The sequence below is a fragment of the Pecten maximus genome, chromosome 13 (assembly GCF_902652985.1).
Source record: "Pecten maximus chromosome 13, xPecMax1.1, whole genome shotgun sequence".
Lineage (NCBI taxonomy): Eukaryota > Metazoa > Mollusca > Bivalvia > Pectinida > Pectinidae > Pecten > Pecten maximus.
The window spans coordinates 2,770,643-2,796,610 of NC_047027.1; the positions used below are offsets into that span (position 1 = coordinate 2,770,643).

A 25,968-nucleotide genomic window follows, 5' to 3' on the forward strand; every position below is an offset into this window, starting at 1 on the left:
ATGGCGCAGGCAACCAGTTATTTGCCAGAATTAGGTGGAGTTGGAGTGTTTGACTGTTCAGACACAGCAGCAATCGGACCGCGTTGGAAAAGATGGCTGCGGGCTTTCGACTTGTACGCGGGAGGGAGAGGGGTGAAGGACCCTGCCCAGAAGAAGTCTCTGTTGTTGCATTGTTCGGGGCTTAGTGTACAGGACATCTTCTTTACCCTAACAGAAAGTACGGAGGGGGCTGACGTGTACGAGAAAACATTGAGTACGCTCAATAAACATTTTACACCTGAAGTGAACATTCCCTATGAGAGACATTTGTTTAGAAGCATGTCGCAGAAAGCTGATGAAACTGTAGAACAATTTATAACACGTTTGAGACAGAAGGCGGAGACATGTGAGTTTGGTGATCTTAATGCTGTGAACGAACAGATTAGAGATCAGGTGATTGAAAAGTGTTCTCAACATCACCTACGTCGCAAGTTACTGGAAAAGGGGAGAACTCTGACACTTGTACAGCTACGAGAAATCGCTAGGGCCATGGAGCAATCCGAGAGACAAGCACGGAACATAGAGGGGATAGAGGAAGTAAACAAGGTAGCATGGGGCGCCAAGGGGGCCAAAAGTAGAACTTTCTCTAGACCAAGGAAAGACAACCGGAAGTCTGGTAACACTAACAGTCACAGAGTAATAGGGCCATGTTATAACTGTGGTAGGGAAGGACACCTAGCCAAAGATGATAAGTGCCCAGCTAAAGGACAAAAGTGTCGGAAATGTCATGGAGTTGGACATTTTGAGGCAAGATGTAAGTCCAAGGGTCAGAAATCTACGGTTCGCCAAGTTTCGAGTGAGGGACCTGCAAATTATGCCTTTAGTGTACATGGTACTTCAGGTCAGACTCAAAACAGTATTGTCATTAATATTGGAGGGATCCAGATGGAGGCTATTATTGACTCTGGAGCCAGCTGTAACGTTATGAACAGGGGCACATGGGAAACACTTAAAAGACAGTCTATTAAGTGTACATCAAAGAAGAGTGACAAACACATTTTTGTGTATGGTAGCCAGACACCGATTCATGCGGTTGGATCATTTGTAGCCCGTATCGCATATAATGATAGATACGAGGACGGCGTGGAGTTTCTGGTTATAGAGGGAAGGGGCCAGACCCTTCTTGGTAAAGACACCTCAATAAAACTAGGGGTTCTGAGGTTGGGACCACTACCGTCACCTAATGAGAGACATGATATTAACAAAGTGTCTACAACTCTGGGGATCAAGGACGAGTTGATTAGGAAGTATCCCAAGGCATTCCAGGGATTAGGAACTTTGAGGAATTTTGAACTTGAAATCTCACTTGACCCCGAGGTCAAACCTATTGCACAACCACTTAGGAGGGTGCCTTACAACCTGAGGGACAGACTTGAAAAGAAACTACTGGAACTTGAGGACTTGGACATAATTGAGCCAGTACATGGACCCACATCTTGGGTTTCTCCGATCGTGGTGGTACCAAAAGGGGACACTGACATTAGATTGTGTGTAGATATGCGACAGGCCAACACGGCTGTCCTACGCGAACGATTCCCCATCCCCACTGTTGATGAGGTACTGCAAGACATGAACTGTAGCAAGGTTTTTAGCAAGATAGATATTAAGTGGGCCTACCACCAGATTATGTTAGCAGAGAAGTCTAGAGACATTACAACTTTTGTGACCCACAAGGGTTTGTATAGGTACAAAAGGTTGATGTTTGGGGTAAGTTGTGCGCCAGAAATGTTTCAAAAAGTTGTACAGCAAGTGTTGCAAGGTTGTGAGGGAGTTCAAAATATCATGGATGATGTTATTGTACATGGTAGTAGTCAAGATGAGCATGACCAGAGGCTGAGAGAAGCTGTGAGAGTCCTGAGTGAGTCGGGAATGACATTGAACAGTGACAAATGTGAATTTAATATGTCAAAACTTGTGTTCATGGGTCATGTATTATCTGAAAAGGGGATCGGTCCGTCCGAGGTCAAGGTCAAGGCCGTTCTTGATGCGCGTGAGCCGACTACTGCGAGCGAAGTACGAAGCTTCCTAGGTCTTGTGAATTACAGTGCTCGGTTTATTCCGGACTTAGCTACGATATCCGCTCCGTTACGGAAACTGACGAAAAAGGACGAAGAATTTGTCTGGGGGGCAGAACAACAGGTCGCGTTCAATGTTCTTAAGAAGTGCTTAGCACAGGCCGAGACGTTGGGTTACTTTGACAAGAATGCTAAGACACAGGTCATTACAGACGCAAGTCCAGTCGGTCTTGGGGCAGTGTTAGTGCAGGAATCTCAAAGCGGTGAATCTAGAGTAATTTGTTACGCAAGTAGGAGTTTGAGTGACACAGAGAAGCGCTATTCGCAGACTGAGAAAGAGGCGCTAGCTATTGTTTGGGCCTGCGAGAGGTTCCACGTTTACCTTTATGGTATGGAATTTGAGTTGTTAACAGATCACAAGCCGCTAGAATGTATCTATTCAACCAGGTCAAAACCCTGTGCGAGGATCGAGAGATGGGTCCTCCGGTTACAACCTTATCGTTATAGGGTGAGGTATATTCCAGGTTCGAGAAATATCGCAGATTCGCTGTCGCGACTTCTAAAGGTGTCAAAGGTATCGAACTCTAGTCATGAAGTCGGTGAAGAGTACATTAGGTTCGTTGCTAAGGAAGCGACTCCCGTTGCCATGACTACCCGTGAGGTCGAGCGTGAGTCGGAGAAAGATCCAGAACTTTCTGAAGTTCGGGAACATCTGTTAAACGGTCAGTGGCACAAAACTGAGCATACTGCTTACTTACCTGTTCGAAATGAGCTTAGTGCTATAGGAATGATAGTGCTTAGGGGAACCAGGTTAGTGGTTCCAAGGTCATTGAGAGAACGTGTTCTAGAACTAGCTCATGAAGGTCATCCTGGTATTGTCAGTATGAAACACAGACTCCGTAGCAAAGTTTGGTGGCCGGGGATTGACAATGAAGTTGAGAAATTTTGTCGGAAATGTTATGGTTGTCAGCTAGTTAGTCAACCGTGTAAACCGGAACCAATGAAACGTCGTGAGTTACCGTCATTACCATGGCAACATCTTGCGGCAGATTTATTAGGGCCGTTGCCAACCGGTGATTTCATCTTTGTTTTGGTGGACTATTATAGTAGGTGGTTTGAGGTAGAAGTAACAAAGACCACAACGTCTGAGAAAATTACACAAATTTTATCCAAGTTCTTTCTCACTCATGGATTGTCAGAATCCATTCAGACAGATAATGGTCCTCAGTTTATCAGCGAACATTTCAAAGTGTTCTGCAGTAGCCATGGGATTGAACACCGTCGGACAACTCCATTGTGGCCTCAGGCCAATGGTCAAGTGGAGCGTGAAAATCGGTCAATTATGAAGCGTGTCCGTATCGCACAAGCTGAAGGTCGATCATGGAGAGATGACCTCAATTCATACTTACTTATGTACCGTAGTACCCCACATAGCACAACTGGTATCAGTCCAGCTGAACTGTTGTACGGTAGGAAGTTGCGTACAAAACTTCCAGATCTCCATCATTATAGTACTGATGATATTAACACTGAGGTGAGAGATCGAGATACTGAGAAAAAGGAGAAAGGGAGGGCATATGCTGATGCCAAACGTGGAGCACGAGAGAGCGAAGTTCATGAGGGAGATCTAGTTCTTAGGAAACAAGATAGGCATGATAAGTTTTCTACTACATTTCACCCAGAGCCTTGTCAGGTTTTGAAGAAAACGGGTAATTCTGTAACACTAGATTCTGGTCACAAACGGAATGTTACTCATTTGAAAAAGTTTGTAGAAAATCCAGTACAACCACAGGAACCACAAAAGGAACCTGTTGTGGTACCGGAAATGGAACCACCTGTAGATACAGGCGGGGTGGTTCAAGCTGAGCTCGCTGAAGAACCAAAAGGTTCTATTCCACAGAGTGTAAATGAACGTCCTAGGCGTGAGCATAAGATGCCTACAAAGTTTGATGATTATCATGTGTACAAGTAATAACACTTGCTATTTGATGTTTTCATATGAGCTTTAATTTTGTTAAAAGTTTTGCAAAGTGTTGAATATCATATGCGCCAATGGAATTGATGAACTTTAATGCAGTTCTAGTCAAATGTGTTTCTACCTGGTGCTATACAATTTGAACTCTTAAAGCATCAGGTTGTTCTATAAATATGTTGAGAATTTCGATTTAAAATTTTGTTGTTGAATACTTCTGTTTTGAAAAAAAAGGAGGGATGTAGTGTATGCGAGATCTTGGGTCAAGCATCCTTAATGGAGTGAGTTGCGTATATCATTCATGTTACGTAATATCCAATTACGCATGCGTACTGTGAATAAAAGAGACCACATGGTGATGGCGACCTTCAATGGTGTTATCGTTTGTGTGTAGGATCAAATCCTGTTTACAGCACATAACGGTGCTACAGATAAGATCCCAAATTTAGTCGCCTCTTACGATCATGCAATGGGGGCAGCAGGTACAATTCTTACGCCCCACCTGTAGGGCTGCAATAACAATCACAGCTTTGTACGGACTAGTGCAAGGCTAATCAACTAGAACCTATAAATACCGAAATACGCATTTGCACCACGTTGCACACGTACTTTTTATTTCAGATTAACACACTATTTAATATAACTGTTTATATTTTTGTCAAGTACTGTTATAAATGCTTCCACGAAACGTTTATTCATAGCAGTGTTAATGCACCGGTGATAACCAATGCATATTCATGTGGAACTCTTCTGTTTTATTGGTACAAATGTTACAACGATGTTTATTTACTTATGTTATATACACGATGTACTTTAATAATGCAGATTTTTTAATAAGCATACAACAATATATTTTCTGTTTATGTTTTTTTATTTCAAACATTCAAAATAATAAAATATGAAAGAATCGACGTTTTATTTTCCACAAACACTGCTAAACAAGAAATATCTTAAAAAAGATAAACGGCATAGTTTTAATGCTGGTGGTTATAATGTAAAACTACTGGTGCACTAAATTAACGAACTACGATGTAATTAATAAATCCGCAGTTTCAGCACGGATAACAAAATTATATCAGTTTGAATCATTTTGTTGATAACAAGACTGCAAATGTGTCATTTGAATCGATGCATCCACTCATTCAGCTTGCATTCAATTTAAAAGGGGCATCACTGTAAAAACGTTGCAATTTTCACTGAATGCACGCGTTTTGTTCCTTTCCAGTTATGTTTCTGTGCTGTTCCAATGTTCACAGTCAATCCCTATGTCCAGCTTGACCACTCGATTTAGTTGCGAATCACTCTCTAATTTGGTTTGGTTTGGTTTATTTTGTTTAACGTCCTATTAACAGCTAAGGTCATTTAAGGACGGCCTCCCGTGCGTGCTACCCTCTAAATTTAGCGCGGAAATTATGTTTAGATCATTACGTGACTGTTTTGAAATCGTGGCAACAAAAACACACGATAGTTTACTAGGCGATATCTATATTCCATCTGGGTTTGTTGGATAACGATATTATACACAGTGGTTTAAATGTTAAATAACACGTTCTGTAAATATTACGGCACACATATTTATGTGTAAATAAGTGTAAACACTGTTCATATAGTATAGTGACAGTAGCGATGTACTGGTACAGACTGTATAAATATTACAGAGTTTGTGGAACTACTACCGAGTATGTGTTAATATTACTGAGTTTGTGTGAAAATTACCGAGTTTGTGTAAATATTACCGAGATTATCATGACCTACTATCAAACAATCAAGCAGAATACGAGCGGCGTCCGTACTACTGTTGTTTTCATGTTTGACTCTAGGATTGTGTTTGATCCATTTTCCTATTATTTCCTTCATTGCGGAAGCTGTTATCGTTTTCAACCCCAGTCAATTCACATTGGAAGCCATTTTTGTTTCCATTTGTTTTAGTTTGTTGTGCGCATGCGTTTATCGTATATGTCACAAAATTTGCATATACAGAGTGATAACATTTTAATAATTGATTATTGATGTGTTTATGTACATACATCATCAAATTCGAATGGTCATTGTTCAGAAGGTTATTTTTTTAAAGATATACCCAATAATATGATAAAAAATACTAAATAAATATTGGTTTACCGTGAGGTCCCTTTAACTTGTTTCGTTTTTAACTGTATATCTGCATTTTGCATTGACCGCTGCATTGACCAATCACATACTTCATCTTGATCAGAACGCCACCTGTCGCGTCATATCCGGGGCCAAAAGAAAATTAGACGGCTATGCCGAAAAAAACAACAACAATGCCATCCGCAGGACATAAACTGAAACTAACGAAATCAACTGTGAACGCAATCAGAATTTCTAAATGAAACACATATAGATAACAATACAAATTAATTTTGTTGACACAATTGCCCCAGTTTCTGTTCTTTAGTAGACATACAAATATCAATTATTCAAAATATACCAACAAAACAAGGCAGGGCGAAGGGAGATAACCCCTACAGGTAAAAAAGTTCCAGGCAGCAACTCGTCCAAACAACCATCATGACGATAATTTTTCAACAAGATGAAACTGTGTAATTTTTCCAAGGTTTTCATCGCAAGATCATCTAAAAATAATAATTATGTACAGAGGGTTGATAATTCTAATGAAAAATGTAGTCAAAATATAGCTGAAAAGTGTAAAGAGTCTACACCAATTTATGACAATGACTTTCGCATACCAAAACGGCACGAGATTTACCAACATTTTGTAGCCAATTATCCGAAACTCTACTTCAGATATTCAAAATTTCGATCAGTTTTGCCAAGGATACAAACCGCTTTGTCAAAGGATGGGAATTGGATAAATTCTAACAAATCTGGTGAAAAAACTTCTAAAACATGATTTTTCTCTGGGTTTTTTTTCCAGCAAAATGTGTCATCAAGAAAAAATCATGTGTTGAGGTTGAGTGACTGTCGTGAGTGTATTGACAATGACCACACCTTTAATCGACTGCTTCAAATCAAAGTACTGGAAGTACTGTAAACGAACATTATTGTTTAATGCAAAATCAGTAATCTTCTTAGTTTTAAGTTGATAAATTTACTGATATCGGTTTAGGAATTAATTGCAAATAATTTGAAATGTTTGCAGCTGTTCTGATTTGATTTTACACATGCATGTTTCTGTAAGGTCCTAACTGAAATTGGAAGTTTGTTGATCTATCTTGGATCGATGAAAATAAAATATGTCTTCTTTCTTTCGGGAAGGCATCATCAGTTATAATACAGCCAGGACTCTGTGACCTTATTGATGCCAACTTCTAATATGCACTAAATTTAGGCTAGTTCCATCGTTAGTTTGGCATACATAGTTGTATTTCAACTAAATATGATGAAACAAACATAAAGAATTACTGAAAACCAAAACCAGAGCTGCTAATCAAGGCCCGAATTAGGAATGTTAATAAATCTGTATATGAGAAGATAAACTTCTGTTATAATTACAGTATTGTAAACAATGTGATAAAGAATAACAACCAGATAAAGACTATCTTCATCGAATAATTCAGCAAACAGGAAAAGAAAACTTCAAGATTCATTTTCAACTTCAAACCTGATCACAAAGATTACAGTCCATTCGATGGGACGACACATTCCCTATTTATTGTCCTTTTCCAATGTTGATCATCCAATCATACTGAACCACACAGTTCAGCAATGTAATTGCACAGATCACACCTTTATGTGGTGAGAACATTTCTGGGGGTGTTATACTATTCCATAACTGTATGCAAATTGTGAAGCATTCCATATCTATAACTATATACATTGTATATATATACAGTACGTGTATATATTTACACATATCAAAATTGGAATGACACAGGAGATTTGCAAGTTTAAGTTCACCATCAGTCATGGGAGGTTTATGTAAAATGTTATATTTACCGGGGTAATTAGTAATTTTGAGAATATATTTATGAAGCTCTATTCTGTACATTCTACCAGTGCTTAGAGAATGGACACAATTTTATGTTCTCCAATGTCAAATTTAATCATATGTAAAATATTAGGGGTTTATTCGCCATTCTAGGCCTGATTACCGTCATAGTAAAATTACCAAAATGGACTTGAAATCAATATTTTTAAGAGAATGATCTATGACTTGAATATTTCATAAAAATAATGTAATACATCGTTTATTCACTTCATTCAGATCTTCAGACACCACATAATTTGTGAAGTCATATATAGAAATATATGAACCATTTTGTTATTAATTTATAGTTCACACAAGTAAGCACTAGATGTAAGCAGTAAGTATATGTACCGCTATCTACTGGCATGACTTTGAGTACAGTAAACTACACTCGCTTTGTGGATATTGACAGGATAACATATATTTACATACTAATTCAATTTTAGAATTATAACTGAAATCTTGTAACAGCATGGCACAAATAGTCATCTGAACATGTGTTGTATATTGAAAAAAAATATTTAGGTAAATATTAACTCATTTGCTTGACTTTTAGAATTGTAACTGAAATCTTGTAACAGCATGGCACAAATAGTCATCTGAACATGTGTTGTATATTGAAAAATTATTTAGGTAAATATTAACTCATTTGCTTGACTTCAATTTTCAATTTATCAATTCATTGATTACTGTGTTTGAAGTATGGTGTAGCGAGAATTTCAAGTCTTGATCATGACTTGATGAACGTTCTAAATTAACAAATTATCAAAATGAATTTGTTTGAAAAATAACACAAGTTCCACAGCAATATTATATAGAGAATCAATCACACTATTTCAGAAGTTATAAAACTACAAATAACAATTAATGGCTGAATATCAAATTAAGTGAATATCACAAGTCTTTTTGCATTTGTTTTTAGATAATCCGGATTTCCGTTTTCCGTTTCCCGTTGTCAGTATAATGTGACCGGGTGGGGTGTGTTGCTGGGTGTCTTTGGCAGTATGCTTCAGTGAGATAGCACTTTAAATCGGCAAAAGTTCCGGCCTATCACAAGGAGACCTAACACGAACATACCGCAGCCTCCCAAAACACACATACGCACTCACCACACTCATACATGTCGCACGCACGGGAGGCCGTCCTTAAATGACCTTAGATGTTAATAGGACGTTAAACAAAATAAGCCAATAAACCAAACCCCAAGGGGATATTGCCAGTCAAATATGTGAGATATCCATTGCTTAGTTTCAGAGGAGAAGTCGTTTATATCAATCTAGCCAAACTGGCCCTTTTTGGCCCCGCCCCTAACAAACCCAGGGGGTTAGCCCCACTAATTGTACAATTTTGAATTCCTACCCCAAGTAGGTGCTACAAGGCAAATACGTGATATATCCATTGCTCGGTTTCAGAGAAGTTGTTTATATCAATTTAGCCAAATTGACCCTGTTTGGCCCCGCCCCTCAGCGCCCCGGGGGGTCAGCCCCACCATTTGTACAATTTTGAATCCCCACTCAGTAGTGATGCTACCAGGCAAATATGAGCGATATCAATTGCTCGGTTTCAGAGAAGTCGTTTATATCAATAGAGCCCAATTGACCACATTTGACCCCGCCCCTCAGGCCCCTGGGGGGTCAGCCCCATCATTTGTACAATTTTGAATCCCCACCACATAGTGATGCTACCAGGAAAATATGAGCAATATCCAATGCTCGGTTTCAGAGAAGTCGTTTATATCAATATAGCCCAATTGACCTCATTTGGCCCCGCCCCAGAGGCCCCCAGGGGGTCAGCCCCATCATTTGTACAATTTTGAATCCCCAACCCATAGTGATGCTACCAAGCAAATATGATCAATATCCATTGCTCGGTTTCCGAGAAGAAGTCGTTTATATCAAAATAGCTAACTTGACCCCTTTTGGCCCCGCCCTAGAGGCGCCCAGGGGGTCAGCCCCATCATTTGTACAATTTTGAGTCCCCTACCCATAGGGATGCTTCTGACCAAATTTGGTGAAATTCCGATCAGCGGTTATGAAGAAGAAGTCAAATAAGTCAATTGTTGACGGACGGACGGACGACGGACGACGGACGCCACGGTATGGCATACGCTCACCTTGGTCCTTAGGACCAGGTGAGCTAATAAAGCCGGATTGACCACATTCGGCCCCACCCCTCCAGCCCCTGGGGGGTCAGCCCAATCATTTGTACAATTTTGAATCCCGACCCCATAATGATGCTACCAGGCAAATATGAGCGACAGCCATTGCTCGGTTTCAGACAAGAAGTCGTTTATATCAATAAAGCCGGATTGACCACCTTCGGCCCGCCCCTCAGGCCCCTGAGGGGTCAGCCCCATCATTTGCACAATTTTGAATCCCCACCCCATAATGATGCTACCAGGCAAATATGAGCGATAGCCAATGCTTGGTTTCAGAGAAGTCGTTTATATGAATATAGCCGGATTGACCACATTCGGCCCCGCCCCTCAGGCCCCTGGGGGGTCAGCCCCATCATTTGTACAATTTTGAATCCCCACCTCATAGTGATGCTACCAGGCAAATATGAGCGATAGCCATTGCTTGGTTTCAGAGAAGGAAGTCGTTTATATCAAAAGCGCCAAATTGACCCCTTTTGGCCCCGTCCCAGAGGCCCCCAGGGAATCAGCCCCATCATTTGTACAATTTTAAGTTCCCCTACCCATAGGGATGGTGCTGACCAAATTTGTTAAAATTCCTATCAGCGGTTATGAAAAAGAAGTCAAATAAGTCAATTGTTGACGGACGGACGACGGACGCCACGGTATGGCATAAGCTCATCTTGGTCCTTTGGACCAGGTGAGCTAACAAACGGAAAATGAAAAAAAAAAACAAAAACCACAACATGTGAACGAACAGTTAAAACAATCATGCACCAATGCCTATGGTGACAAATGAAGACAATGTTATAAACTTTATTGCCAGTGGGACTTCTTATTCACAATATGATAGGACACCTCTGAGAACTTTTTATGAGAGACCCTGAAAAATCTACAGAAAATGTGGAAAAACATTTGAAAAAAGAGAATGACGGCATATGTAAACAAGAGCCCCAAAGGGCCTTAACGGTCACCTGAGATTTGAAATATTTCGGCCAATTAAATTGATCCTTTTTGGCCCCACCCATCAGTCCTAATGGGGTCAGTCTATGAAGAGTATTTGATTCTAACATATTACTAGTAGATAAGAAGATTTTTGAAATTTCATTCCATTTGACCCTTTTTGGCCCCGCCCACCAGCCCCTGGGGGTCAACTAGGGCCAACATGTACATACCATCAAAGTGTCATCCCATGCTGATAATTTGATTCAAGTTAGAATGAATTCCAATACAAATCCAACAAATAATAGTCAAAAATGTGATTTCCCTATATAAACTAAAGTAAAGTTTACCCCCTCCCCAGGGGCAAACGTGAGACCCCAGGGTCATGAAATTCACAATTTTGGTAAAGCACCATAAGACTCCTTCATCTATGAAGAGTATTTGATTCTAACATACCTGAGAGTATAGAAACATATTTTTGAAATTTCAGTCAATTTGACCCTTTTTGGCCCCGCCCACCAGCCCCTGGGGTCAACCAGGGCCAACATGTACATAACATCAAACTGTAATCCCATGCTGATAATTTGAACCAAGTTAGAATGAATTCCAATACAAATCCAACAAATAATAAAGTTTACCCCCTACCCAGGGGCAAACGTGAGACCCCAGGGTCATGAAATTCACAATTTGGTAAAGCACCTGAAGAGCCTTCCATCTATGAAGAGTATTTGATTCTAACATATACTAGATAAGAAGATTTTTGAAATTTCAGTCAATTTGACCCTTTTTGGCCCCGCCCACCAGCCCCTGGGGGTCAGCCAGGGCCAACATGTACATAACATCAAACTGTAATCCCATGCTGATAATTTGAACGAAGTTAGAATGAATTCCAATAGAAATCAAACAAATAGTCAAAAATGTGATTTCCCTATATAAACTATAGTAAAGTTTACCCCCTCCCCAGGGGCAAACGTGAGACCCCAGGGTCATGAAATTCACAATTTTGGTAAAGCACCTTAAGACCCTTCCATCTATGAAGAGTATTTGATTCTACCATATCTGAGAGTAGAGAAGATGATTTTTGAAATTTCATTCCATTTGACCCTTTTTGGCCCCGCCTACCAGCCCCTGGGGGTCAACCAGGGCCAACATGTACATACCATCAAAGTGTCATCCCATGCTGATAATTTGATTCAAGTTAGAATGAATTCCAATACAAATCCAACAAATAATAGTCAAAAATGTGATTTCCCTATATAAACTAAAGTAAAGTTTACCCCCTCCCCAGGGGCAAACGTGAGACCCCAGGGTCATGAAATTCACAATTTTGGTAAAACACCATAAGACTCCTTCATCTATGAAAATTATTTGATTCTAACATACCTGAGAGTATAGAAAAATATTTTTGAAATTTCAGTCAATTTGACCCTTTTTGGCCCCGCCCACCAGCCCCTGGGGGTCAACCAGGGCCAACATGTACATAACATCAAACTGTAATCCCATGCTGATAATTTGAACCAAGTTAGAATGAATTCCAATACAAATCCAACAAATAATAAAGTTTACCCCCTACCCAGGGGCAAACGTGAGACCCCAGGGTCATGAAATTCACAATTTTGGTAAAGCACCAGAAGAGCCTTCCATCTATGAAGAGTATTTGATTCTACCATATCGGAGAGTAGAGAAGAAGATTTTTGACATTTCAGTCAATTTGACCCTTTTTGGCCCCGCCCACCAGCCCCTGGGGGTCAACCAGGGCCAACTTGTACATAACATCAAACTGTCATCCCATGCTGATAATTTGAACCAAGTTAGAATGTATTCCAATAGAAATCAAACAAATAATAGTCATAAATGTGATTTCCCTATATAAACTATAGTTAAGTTTACCCCCTCCCCAGGGGCAAACGTGAGACCCCAGGGTCAACCAGGGCCAACATGTATCTACCATCAAACTGTCATCCCATGCTGATTTTTGAAGTTTTAGTCAATTTGACCCTTTTTGGCCCCACCCCTCAGGCCCCTGGGGGGTGGGGACCATATAGTTCACAATTTTGGTTGACCTTCAGCCATAGAAACTTTCTGCTAAATGTCATTGAATTTTGTTAAGTGGTTTTGGAGAAGAAGTCGAAAATGTAAAAAGTTTACGGACGCACGACGACGGACAAAAGGCGATTAGAATCGGTCACTTGAGGCTTCGTCTGAGGTGACCTAAAAACGAAGTGCTTTCGGTAAATTTTCATCTTACCATTTCAACAAACTGTTATTTATGTCAGATACCCACAATAGAGACAAAGTTTCAAGTATAAATTGGTCCGAATTAGCAAAAAAGTATGATGTGCGTAACTCCAAAGGAGAAATCCCTTCCAATGGTGGGCGAGTTCTCAAGCTATTTGCGCAAGAAAATGGAATTCCTGTGTATTGTTTTAAAACAAATTGTGCTGTTTCCGGTCGTGACTACCCGCGGCTTGTTCGAAGACAAAAGAAGAAACTCTCGAATGGAAAATTCTCTATTCCCACTCCACCATCATCTCAACACCTTCGTTCCTCATGACATGGTAAACAAAGGGGATCTTGATATGGGCGAGTTAGTAGCTCCAAAATTATGGTACAATCATATCAAAACAAATAACAATCCATGCAAGAAAAATATCAATGGCAAATACCCGTCAACAGGAACTGAAACGTCATTTAGAGCTAGGTATCTTTAGATCCTTTACAGACGAACATTACGAGGCTCTAACTGCAGATGACATCAAAATCAGATTTCAGAGAACGAACCAAAATTATAAAATGTTGGGTATTTTTCTTCATCAGACCTGGATATACTTTTTTAAAAAAGTTGCTAAGGAAGGAGATGATCTAGTAGATTCATCCAGGTCATTCCACATGTGTAGAGATGAAGGTATAAAGGAGGAGGTAGTAAGGGAGAGTCTGTAGTGGGGAATTCTGTAATTATTGTTAGTTCGTAAGATGTAGTTGTTAGTATCGCCGACATTTGGAGGAAGAAGAGAATTAAGATAATGTGGAGTTATGTTCCTATCCATTTGTAGAATATACTTATTTTTCTGCGTTTTCGTCTCTCAGAGAGTGTCTCAAGGCTCGTTTCTGAGTATAAAGCTGAAACATTTACATATGAGTGATACTTCGTGCTGCCTCACGTTGGACTATTTCTAATTTTATAGAGTCTGTTATTGAACACCCGTCCCAAAGTTCACATGCGTATTCTAACATAGGTAAAATAAAAGTTTTATGAATTCTAAGTCGAGCATCTCGTTTTAATATGAATTTCAATTTCCTTAACATATTTATCTTTTTCATATTGGACTTATATATAGAATTAACATGATCTCCCCATTTAGCAGATGAACTGATTAATAAATACACAAAGATGGCGGTGAGTCTCGGTAAAATTTACAAATGTTACATCAAAAACAATATCAAAGTCTGCTTCAATTTCGTTTGAATTCGATATGAAAATCATTTCGGTTTTATTAGGGTTAAATATAACTAACCATGTTTTAGCCCAGGTGTTCAATACTTCAAGATCTCTGTTAAGTATTTGCTCTATCTCTCGAACTGCCCTGCAGGTAGGGCGTAATAATTGTACCTGCTGCCCCCATTGCATGATCGTAAGAGGCGACTAAACTTGGGATCTTATCTTTTCTCTTTCTGAACAACTTTCTTCTTCTTACTGTCTCCCTTGACAATGCCTCACGTTTGGCCTTTAGTTGAGCGTTCGCCGCTGTGAGGAAGGTTTTGGGTTCTGTCCCCTAGCCGAGACATACCAGAGTCTTTAAAAATGGTAGTTGCTGCTCCTGCTTAGCGCTCAGCATATTGGGAGTGGGACGACTGGTTGGCCCGTTGTCAGTATAATGTGACCGGGTGGGGTGTGCTGCTGGGTGTCTTCGGCAGTATGCTTCAGTGTGGTAGCACTATAAATCGGCATAAGTTCCGGCCTATCACAAGGAGACTTAACACGAACAAACCGCAGCCTCCCAAAACACACATACGCACTCACCACACGCATACATGTCGCACGCACAGGAGGCCGTCCTTAAATGACATTAGCTGTTAATAGGACGTTAAACAAAATAAACCAAACCAAACCAAACTGTCGTGGTAGAGGGACAGAGGGGTTTCGCAGAGGCTCAAACAGATTTCCACGACCAGGTTCAGATAAAGTCCCACAAGGTTTCTGCTACTTATTACATAAACATGGTAAATGTCCCTCTCACCCTTGATCCTGCCCATACAAACATTGGTGTTTCCAATGTAAAAAGCTCCACCCAGTGCTGTCCTGTCAGGGAAACAAGGCATATACCAACATTGGTCAAACAAATCAAACCCAAACAAGTAAAAAGTAATGACATCACCACCCCAGTTAAAGCTACAGTGTTGGAAGACTTCTTGAAAGGTTATGACAAAGGTTTGTCAGAATTTATGTTGCTTGGTTTCAGAACAGGTTTTCGGCTTAATTTTGAAGGTCAGCGCAATTTTAGAACATACAAAAACTTAGTTTCAGCTTATTAAAAGGGAAATGTAGCTTTAGGCAGAATAGTAGGCCCATTTGAAATACCACCTTTTGCAACATTACAATGTTCTATTGGGGTAGTACCAAAAAAGAGCAGGGGAATTTAGAATGATCCACCATCTTTCTTACCCGGAGGGCCAATCTATCAATGATTTCATCCCAGATGGGTGTTGTTCAGTAACCTACAGTACAGTGGATGACGCAGTGGCTCTGATTAAAAAAAATGGAACTGGATGTCTTTTGGCTGAAACAGATATAGCATCAGCTTTTAGGATAGTTCCCATTCACCCTTCTGACTATGATCTGTTTTCAAGGTTTGTACTACTATGACGGATGTTTGCCTAAGGGCTGTTCTATTTCCTCTGCAATATTCGAAACATTACAGCATTACAGTGGGTAGCTATGACTAAACTGGGTGTTCCAGGCATGGTCCATGTTTTGGATGATGTCCTCTTTTTAGGTCCTAAAAACTCCTCGATTTGTGCATTGAGCCTCCAGCAATTTATTTCGCTATGTGGCGTGTTGGGGGTCCCAATAAAAGAGGAAAAGACGGAAGGTTCAAGTTCAGTTTTGACATTTTTGGGTATTAAGCTAGAAACAATCCAGATGGAAGCCCGTTTACCACTCGAAAAGGTTACCAAAGTTAGAAAACTTGTATTCTCCAGTAAGAATCGTAAGAAAGTCACCTTAAGGGAGTTACATTCCCTGTTAGGACTGCTAATTTTTTGTTGTCAGGTGATTGTTCCTGGTCGTGCCTTTTTACGACGCCTTACAAACCTCGCGAAGGGAAAATCTAAGCCACATCACCACATACGGTTAAACAAAGGTGCCCGGCTAGATATGCAAGCTTGGGCAGCGTTTATTGACAGTTTGAATGACAAATCTATATTTTTAGATGACAATTTGGTTTGGTTTATTTTGTTTAAGGTCCTATTAACATCTAAGGTCATGGCAGGATTCTGATGGTGCAGTTTTTGGTCGATTGTGGTTTTACGGTATGTGGAAGGATTGCGGTATGCAGAATTTTCCCATCACTATAAAAGAGCTGTTTCCTATCGTACTAGCTGTAGAGATATGGGGAGAGCATTTGCAAAATCAGTCAATCTGGTTCCATTCAGACAATAGAGCAGTTGTGGATATCATTAACTAAACATCATCGAAAGATTCCTACATCATGAGATTGGTGCGTAGACTGGTGTTGTTGGTCTGTCTGCGTTACAATATTTTGTTTCAGGGCAAACAAAATGTCTTACCTTTCCTATCGCACAGCGATTAATTCATACAATAAATTTCACCTCCATTTGACGGGAATGTCTTCAACTTTTCCTGTTCCAGTGGCGAAAGTGGTTCAGTCTATATCCTGGTTATACTAGAATGGCAAGTCAGCAAACACTATTCATACATATCTTGCAGGGTTGGCCTCTCAGCATAAGATGAGACTTTGAGGATCCAACTCAGTGTTTTCCAATTAAGAAGATATTGAAAGGGGTGCAAAATGTATATGCGAGCCAAGACATGCGACTGCCGATTACACCATCATATATAGAACAGTCGATGTCATCCTTACAGCACACGTCTCCCAACTATTACGACAGAAAGCTTTCACGGGCTATGTTTACTCTCAGTTTCTTTGGATTTTTGCGAGTAGGGGAAATAACAATCTCGGGTAAAGATTCTACTTGAAAAATAATTCAATTTCCCAATGTAGTCATGGATACTTTGCATAAAAAAACCTGCAGACATGGTGTTGTCACTTCGGTTTTTCTAACACCATTCTTCACATAGGCCAGTCCATCTTAAGATATTTTGTCAAAACTGTAAAAGCATTTGTCCAGTTGCAGCCATGAAATCTTATCTTAAAGTTAGAGGGAGTACTCAAGGGCCTCTTTTCACTCTTGAAGGCTTTACATCCATAACCCAAACCTACTACTCCTCAAAGTTAAGAGATGCAGTTTCCTTTATTGCACTAGACTCATAAATGTACAAACCCTATTCCTTTCATATAGGTGCAGCTAGCACAGCTTTCCAATGTCATATACCTGAGGAAAATATTCGACTTATGGGGCGCTGCAATTCTGATGCGGTAAAACGCTATTTTAGAATACCAGTTTGTGATGGCATACAAATCATACAAGTAACGTTGTGCTGGAAAGTTTGTTTTAATGGTTAATATAATGTGAGACTGTCTGAGGTGGCTCATAATAACATTACTAATTTGTTTAAAACATTTCCCCTACATTTAAGTTCCAAATACATAAATTTATATATCTGACTGTCAACTGAGGCATCTTCCCATATCATGCTTTGGTATAGGTCTGGCCATGACCTAAGCCTTCATTCCTTTATTGCCTACTACTGTACATAGTGCCAAATGTGTATTGATATTTGATAATGATTAGTTTGGGAAGTTGACTGATTGTTTGAGGCGGCATGATACTTAACACATTCATTTATGATTATACTATGTGGACATTTGTATACGAGGCACTGACCTCGGCTTGTTATGACTTTGTTTTATTGTTATAATAGGTTGAATATTTTACCTTTTAAGTCAATTTCAAAAGAGTAAGATAATCGAATTGGAAGGACCACTGTATGAAGACATATTCAGGATGGACAAGTACCTATTAAATGGAGTGGACATTCACCTGAAGCTGTTTAGGAACAGAAATGCATTCGTTATGATGAGTGATGAAGCCTCTCCCGATTACAGACTCAAACTGCTGAACAAGAAAATAAAATGGACGGAATTTTAATGTACCATATTAAGAACAACGAAAACAAATGAATATATATATATATATACATATTTACATGCAGACATTGTTCATTTATATTCTATATTTAACAAAAATAGATTTGTAAAATTTCAATGAAGGTACATTTTGTTTCATGTTTATTTTGTCAATAAAGATAAGAATGTTCTATCATTTGCTTTTTTTCAATACTAATAGCCATAAGGAAGTGTAAGATAAGAATGTTCTATACTAATAGCCATAAGGAAATGTAAGATAGGAATGTTCTATCATTTGCTTTTTTTCTATTAACCATAAGTGCCTTCTTTAATTACTCGTTTGGTATAAACGATTTTGTACTTTTTCTCTTCTACTCTATTATATATTGTTCTTCGCTATTTTTCTCTCCCGATCTTTTTGCCGTTCACGAGTGATATACTTCCTGAATGTGTTCTTTTTCTATTTGAAGTGTCTAGACTTTCTCCGTCGATTCCGTTAGACGTTGGGGTGCATGTGGGCGTCAAAGGTTCCTTCAATGAATCAAAGTTTATTAATTTACTATTGACATAGTTCAGAGAGAACCCTCTAATTTTGCAAACGTGGTTTCCTTTGAGAGTCTTATAAGCATACTGTTTTGGGCCTCCTGACACGAATTCTGTAATGTGGTCACCATCATCGAGTTCATTCGTCAGTTCACCTAAGAAGTCTCCTAGGGGTAATTCACTACCCCAATGATTTTGAATATATATTACGCTATCAGTATCCATATACCGAACTCTTTCGTTAAGTGTTTCGAGACACTTCTCATAGAGATGCATGCGTGCGTTACAAGTAGTGAAACACGCGATGAATATGTTTGTCTGTGGATTTTCTGGTACCATGTGTTCTTCGTTCTCCCAGCTGAGTTGTATCATGTCGTCACTGATGATGTGGAAATCTTTCATGGTTTTGCGAGTGTCCGTCAGACGTCGGAAGAATCTGTCCGCTTCAGCGTCGTGAAAGAATGAAGTTTGGGTCATATTCAGACGCTGACCAAATTTTCCCCAGAAGGAATTCAACAGGAGCATTGCCAGGGACCTCATGGCCTTATTTTGTTTCACATTATTCCTGTCAAGCCGAATGCCTTCGTGTTGAAAATATTCGTCAATGTATCTATCCATGTCCTCTTCAGTTTTCACCCATGTAGGCCTGCCACTTGATTATTGTTTGGTTTTCAGGAAAAGATTGATATAGTTTTCAAATATACCGCCTTGTCTAGTGTTGGGGTCGTACTGAGATGTTTCGTTTCAGTGGTACACTTCGTACACTTTCATTATCTCGTAACCATTTTCTAAGGCTTTCATTAGTTCCGGTGTACACCACGTTCCTATCAAGGCTCTATGTGCGTCGCTACACTGGCATTTCTTTTGGTTTTGTGTCACTGCGCATGTGCGACAAAGAGCAAATGCCAGCTTGCCTCCAATCCTCTGTGGCAGTACAAGATGAAAAAGTTTCCTGGGAGGTAAAACCTTCACTTTTGCTATCCCAAAATAAGCACCGATGTCCTTGAAGTCTCGTGGGATGATGCTCGGATGACCGACAGGATACTTCCTGTATTTGTTGACAAAAGGGTATAGTGATGCAAAGTCTGCGTAATGAATCTTTTTGCCCTCTTTGGTGAAAGAGGCAATTTAATGGCATTCGTACGTCCTCCAAAAATGCGTCACGATGGTCCACCCTTGATTGTAGGTCGAGCGTATTTACAAAATTGAATGCTTCAGCGTTTTTAAGCTTCGTGTATTATTGTTCCCAGATCTCTACGTATTCCATACCTAGAGAACGGATGAATCTTCTATTTTTTTTGCTGTCAGCTCGTAGAGTTCACTCATACTCTGATGAGTTCTGGATAGTGAAAAAATAAAAATGGCGTGTGCGGGGAAGGAGGAAGGTGCGAGGGTGGTGTACGAAATGGACTTCGTCGATTCCACTGTCCGATCAGGTGTGGTCCATTCCATGGGTCCCTCGGGACTGACGGGTGTCGTCGATTGCGTCAATTCCGAGGGATGGACGGTCTCACTTTGTTTCCACTGTCCGATCAGGTGTGGTCCAATCCATGGGTCCCTCGGGACTGACGGGTGTCGTCGATTGCTGCTCGGTCCTATCTGTGGGGCGGTAGGGTGACGTCATGGATCTGAACGTCCTGTCGGGACGGGATGCTGGAGGTGATGATAAAATAATTTGACTCAATAAAAAAAAAACGAATTTATTTTCGACACAAAATAACTTATGAACAATAAAATTTGATGAATTATATCTAATCAATCTACAACTTACAAAATGGGCAAGCCCTGTCTTTGTTTTATTATTATTATTATGCGACCTCTCCCCCCTCCCATGCAGAGCATGAATCCACTCCTATCATTATGGACGACCCCGAGAGGTTTACAAGTTTTCTTTTAATTAAGTATATAGATGTATATCATTAATACTCAATCTGAAATCACTAGTTTTTGTACAAGGTTGTTATCGTCTATAATGTGTTAAGATGGAGGGACAGTATGACCTTGGCTGTTAATAGGACGTTAAACAAAATAAACCAAACCAAACCTGTCTATATATATATATATATATTTCAGATAATGAATAGACACTCGTACTTACGGCATATGGTACTATTCCTTGACCAGGAAATCGATATCACACCCGTCCTACATGATAGAGGGGGGTCCACTGACCCTGTCATTACGTGGACCCTGTGGTTCACGGTCAGCCCCTCCAAGTGAAATGTACCCCTTGTGGAGATGGAGACGTCATGGGTAGGGAGCTCCCCAGCATCCACACAGAAGCATTTTGAGACGTCGCACTCCCACGAATCGGGTGTTGGCTCGTCACGACATTGGCGAATTGCTTGACATGTCCAGGTAACTGTTAATATAATCAAACAAGATGTCCATGGGGCCTGTATCGCTCACCTGGTTGGATTAGAGCAAATGTAAAAATAATGTTCATATTCAATTTCTTGTATTTTCCAAAAATGGGAAATTCATCAAAATATAAAAAGGCAACATGTATTAGCTTCTCAATTTTCCTACTTTATTACAATTACATCACTGATGAAAAAGAATATATCAGAATCAAATTGTTAATCTTTGTATAATCTCTAAGTCTTTATGCATCATACATACGTTTCAACTTCATCCCAGAAACCAACGACAAGTTGTTTGCCAACAACCTCCATAATATACCCCGGCCACCACACTGATAGTTCCATTGCACAGAGGACCACATCTCCTAATCAAGGTCAAAGAAATGGTGAATTCATATTATCAACCTATGTAGTTGAAAACTGAAAAGTTGCTTTATTAAAAACATCTGACAACAGTGTTATTTCGACGACGAGGGCTTGACCATGATTTAAATAGATTGTACTTTTATAATTGTTAAATATTCATGAAGGGGTTAAATTTTGTCGATATATTAAAATTTGCAAAATTTTGTATAAATGAATATTTTTTATTACAAACACAAGATTTTAACATGTCCAAAAAAGATTTACAGCAATGGTGATTCATGAAATTGGACCAACAATAATACACTCTTGACACGAAACATGAACATTTTACACATCTGCAAAATATCACAACTATACAGTACTCCACTGTCCTGAACTTATGCAGTATGAATGAAAACATATATTTTAATCATAATTACCTGTTTTGAACATCTTCCTGAGTTTGTAGGATCTAGGTGATTCTAAAAATGAAATAACTAATTGTTAATTTTTCTATTTATATACTTTGTGATGGTCCAGTCTTTGTATTAAAGGGGCAACCAGCAAAATCCTAAATTTCAGTTCTTGACTGTACATATGCATGCTGTCTACACTAACAGTTATATTTTTCATACTACCTGAATAACAAAAGTCCGTTCCGAATGGTCAGTTTGACGACTCGCATTGTTCGAGAAACCCTCATTTACATAGCGCTGATCACTGGTGGAGCAAAACGACTGGTCAGACAGGTTGAAATTTCGCTAGCTATCAGGAAATCATTCGTTTTATATGAATTCATACTGGCAAAATCTTATCGTCATGGTCCATTAGAATACCCACTTGATATGTGTATGTAGTATTTAGAAAAAAGGGGGGGAAAGCTTGCTTTTGTGGATTTTAACAGATTAAAAAATGACAAAAACTGGCATGCCATGGACAAATGCATGGTATTTAATACCACTCTTTTACATAATTTGTTCTTGTAAATGTACCTGCGGATGCTATGTGGAACAAGAAATCAATTCATATTGAATATGCATCTTCCTACAGTATCTTGCAACATCCTCCATGTCTTCAACAGACACAAATTTGAGTCCTCTCCATATTATCATGTGGTCCTTCTGTAAACTGTCTTTTACAACAACGGAGCAATTGCAGTGATTAAATAAAGCATAAGAAAGGACCAAAATGAACTCCATGTGGGATTTGTAACTCATTACATTCATATTGAAATTAAATTTGCAGTCTATTGCACCCTGGGAAATATGACGTCCAAAAATTATGAGGTAATAACTAATAATGATAGTTGAAAATCTAATATTGCTTGCATTACTGCAGATCTTTCATGATTGTCACGGATGTCCAACACATAAGAGTTAACCATTTTCAAACAAACACTTCAGGTAATAACAATACTGTAGTTCAATATTCTTCATTTCTGCTCCAATTTTCAAATTAAAATAAAATGGCATCCTCTCAATTCCTCATTGGTTCCCATATGTGGACAGGGCAAATTCTTAAACCCTTATTTCGAAAATGGTAGCAAACTATGTCCACACAAGAAACCAAGGAACTCCCAGAATTACAAAGTCACTTATATAATTTTAACTTCAAGATCAAAATTGTCATCATCCTACAGTTACATTCTTCATGTTTATCAGAGTTGTCCAAGACAAAGAGTTAACCCTGTTACACGGAGTGGGACGACTGCTTCGCCCGTTGTCAGTATAATGTGACCGGGTGGGGTGTCTTCGGCAGTATGCTTCAGTGAGGTAGCACTATAAATCGGCAAAAGTTCCGGCCTATCACAGGGAGACTTAACACGAACATACCGCAGCCTCCCAAAACACACATACGCACTGAACACACGCATGCATGTCGCACGCACGGGAGGCCGTCCTTAAATGACCTTAGCTGTTAATAGGACGTTAAACAAATTAAACCAAACCAAACCAAACCAAACCAAACAATTCAGAGGGAAGAAAGCTTTGATATATAGTTTCTGTAAAAGATCAAACTAAAATAATAACATCCAAGGGCTAGCCTAGAATAATCTGAAATCAAACCTTGGACATAAGATTGTTCCAAGTGTCCAGTCCCAAATGTCTTACAATGAAAACCAAAAGCATTATTGAAGGTAATGTTTTATAGGTGTTGAATTTTCATTTGTGCTTAATAGAGCTTTTTTTTTTTTATAAATTTCATTTATTTGTTAATTAACAAGGTCTATAAGCAACATCGATAACCCCATCTAAATGAAACTGGTGCCAACAGAAAACTATATATTTGAGCAAGGAGTCATGTTGGTCTTCTTTGAATATACTTGTGTTTATCAGATTATGGCAACATTCAAAAAGCCACAACTTTAATTTGATATCGGCCAATTTAACTACATATAGGATATACGTCATTGTTACCTTTATTTTCATCATTTGGTTTCTTCCTTTTCCGTGGCATGAAAAATACAGAAATCTAAATTACTGATAGTAATACTCCAGTGAAATTTTACCTTCCGTTTCCCAACCGATTAGTTTACATAGACACCAAATGAAAGCTCGTCAGCTTCTTGATGCACATTGTCACTAACTTTTTAAGCAACTCACATTTGATTAAAATTTCACTCGCCAAATTAGAAACTAACTTGCCATTTAAAACTGAAAAAAACCCATTTTCAGTTGAGGTCAAATGCAACTGGATTTATGATAATATTTTTTATAGGATATTAATATTTTTTATAAGATATTTCCAGTGTTTAAAGTGCAAAACATTTATACTGGTACTACAAGTTTTGGAAGAGAGAGACTATCAGAATAGGAAGATTATTTCACATTTTTCAATCCATTTTTTCAGGACAATTTAAGTTGATATCATTATTTAGAAACTCACTTTTTCCTAATTTTATTGTTAAGATAGCCACATACAAATTAAAGAAAATAAAATTCCATTGTATTCTAATATGTTAAAGTACCATAAAATAGGAGATTCTTTGTTAACATAAACTTAATTAACAGTGAAAGATTTCTTCTATAAAAGAATTTTTTTTTCATTCCTGAATTCCGGTCAAGATTTTCGTGTCGAAAATTAGTTACATTTCTGTAGTCCTTCTTGACAAAGAGATCGTTTTACACTTGGAAGTATTTGTTCTGTTTGAAAACATATACAAAATCAAGTTTTAAAGTAAGTGACCTGTTATTGTATACATTTCATATGATTCATATTCAATTATATCGATATAAATATCGGAAATTGTGTTTGAACTGATATAGGTCACACATCCCTCCATCTTCCATTATTTACACGAGGGAAAACGTAATAAATATGCCTTTGCCTGTTATATATTGAATTATTTGTTTGCTTTAGCGTTTATACCACTCTATGTTCAGTCAATTAATAAATTACATAGTAAGATCGTCAGAAAATTCGGACTAGATGTCGGATTGCCGGTGAAGTTGTTTGCATGCTTGATTGTTTCGTTATATATACCGTATTATTATCACATCCATAAAATATTAATCGTCATAAAAGACAGGAAAGCTGCTAATATGAAGACGAGTTTGAAATACGTCGACAAGACTTTGTCAAAATGTTGTTTTTCTTCGCTACACTGGCATTGTTGGTTTGTTTACAATTTCACCGACATCGGCCATTAGGCCTATCTGCACAAGCGCAACACACGATTCTTTTCTTTTGAGTAAATTAAGCCTTCAGGTCTGTTTAACGGCACATGCAGCTTTTCATTTAAAACAATTATCGACAAAAGACCGTTTCTCCATTTTGAACTTACACATGTACCGTAGGCCTAACTGTTACCAGAAATTTGGGAGTTATTTGTTCAGTAGCCTACAGTAGACCTAGGCCAATTTGCAAGATTTGGAAAATCCCTCAGCCCGCCTTTTGTTTTCAGTGATGGAAGATAGTAAGGCCCTTTTTAAGGAACACTTAGGCCTACTTGAACTCTATATTACATACTTTTATCCAATCAATCATTTCAATACACATTTAACATGAAGTTTGCTTGTGCACTTACCTGCTGATTCGGCCCCGCGTCCAGCTTTCTGTTTTCCGGAAATTCCGTACACGCGTGCGCAAACATTTTCGCGGGAAGCTGACTTGGAACTGATTCATACAACACGGAAAGGGAATCAACTCTTACAATGAATAACTGTGGTTTGGACAATTTTTATTCGAACGATAAAGAGTTAATTTCTAGAATGAATATGTAGGTCCTAAGTAGTGGTCCAGCAAATTTTGAGCAAAGAATTAGGAGGCACCCTCTCAATTCTTCATTAGCACTTATATATGGACAGGGCAAGTTCGTTAACTCTTAATGGTCAAATGCTAGCACGGATGGACGGACGGACGGACGACGGACCACGGACGCAGGGCGATTTGAAT

General features: G+C 39.0%; 1 protein-coding gene across 1 annotated transcript; it reads left to right on the forward strand.

The window, feature by feature from the left end:
• On the forward strand, positions 1-4,026 carry LOC117341409 (uncharacterized protein K02A2.6-like). The gene has a single exon (XM_033903258.1). The coding sequence runs from the start codon at positions 1-3 to the stop codon at positions 4,024-4,026; it is 4,026 nt and encodes a 1,341-aa protein (XP_033759149.1).
• Positions 4,027-25,968: the final 21,942 nt, after the last annotated feature.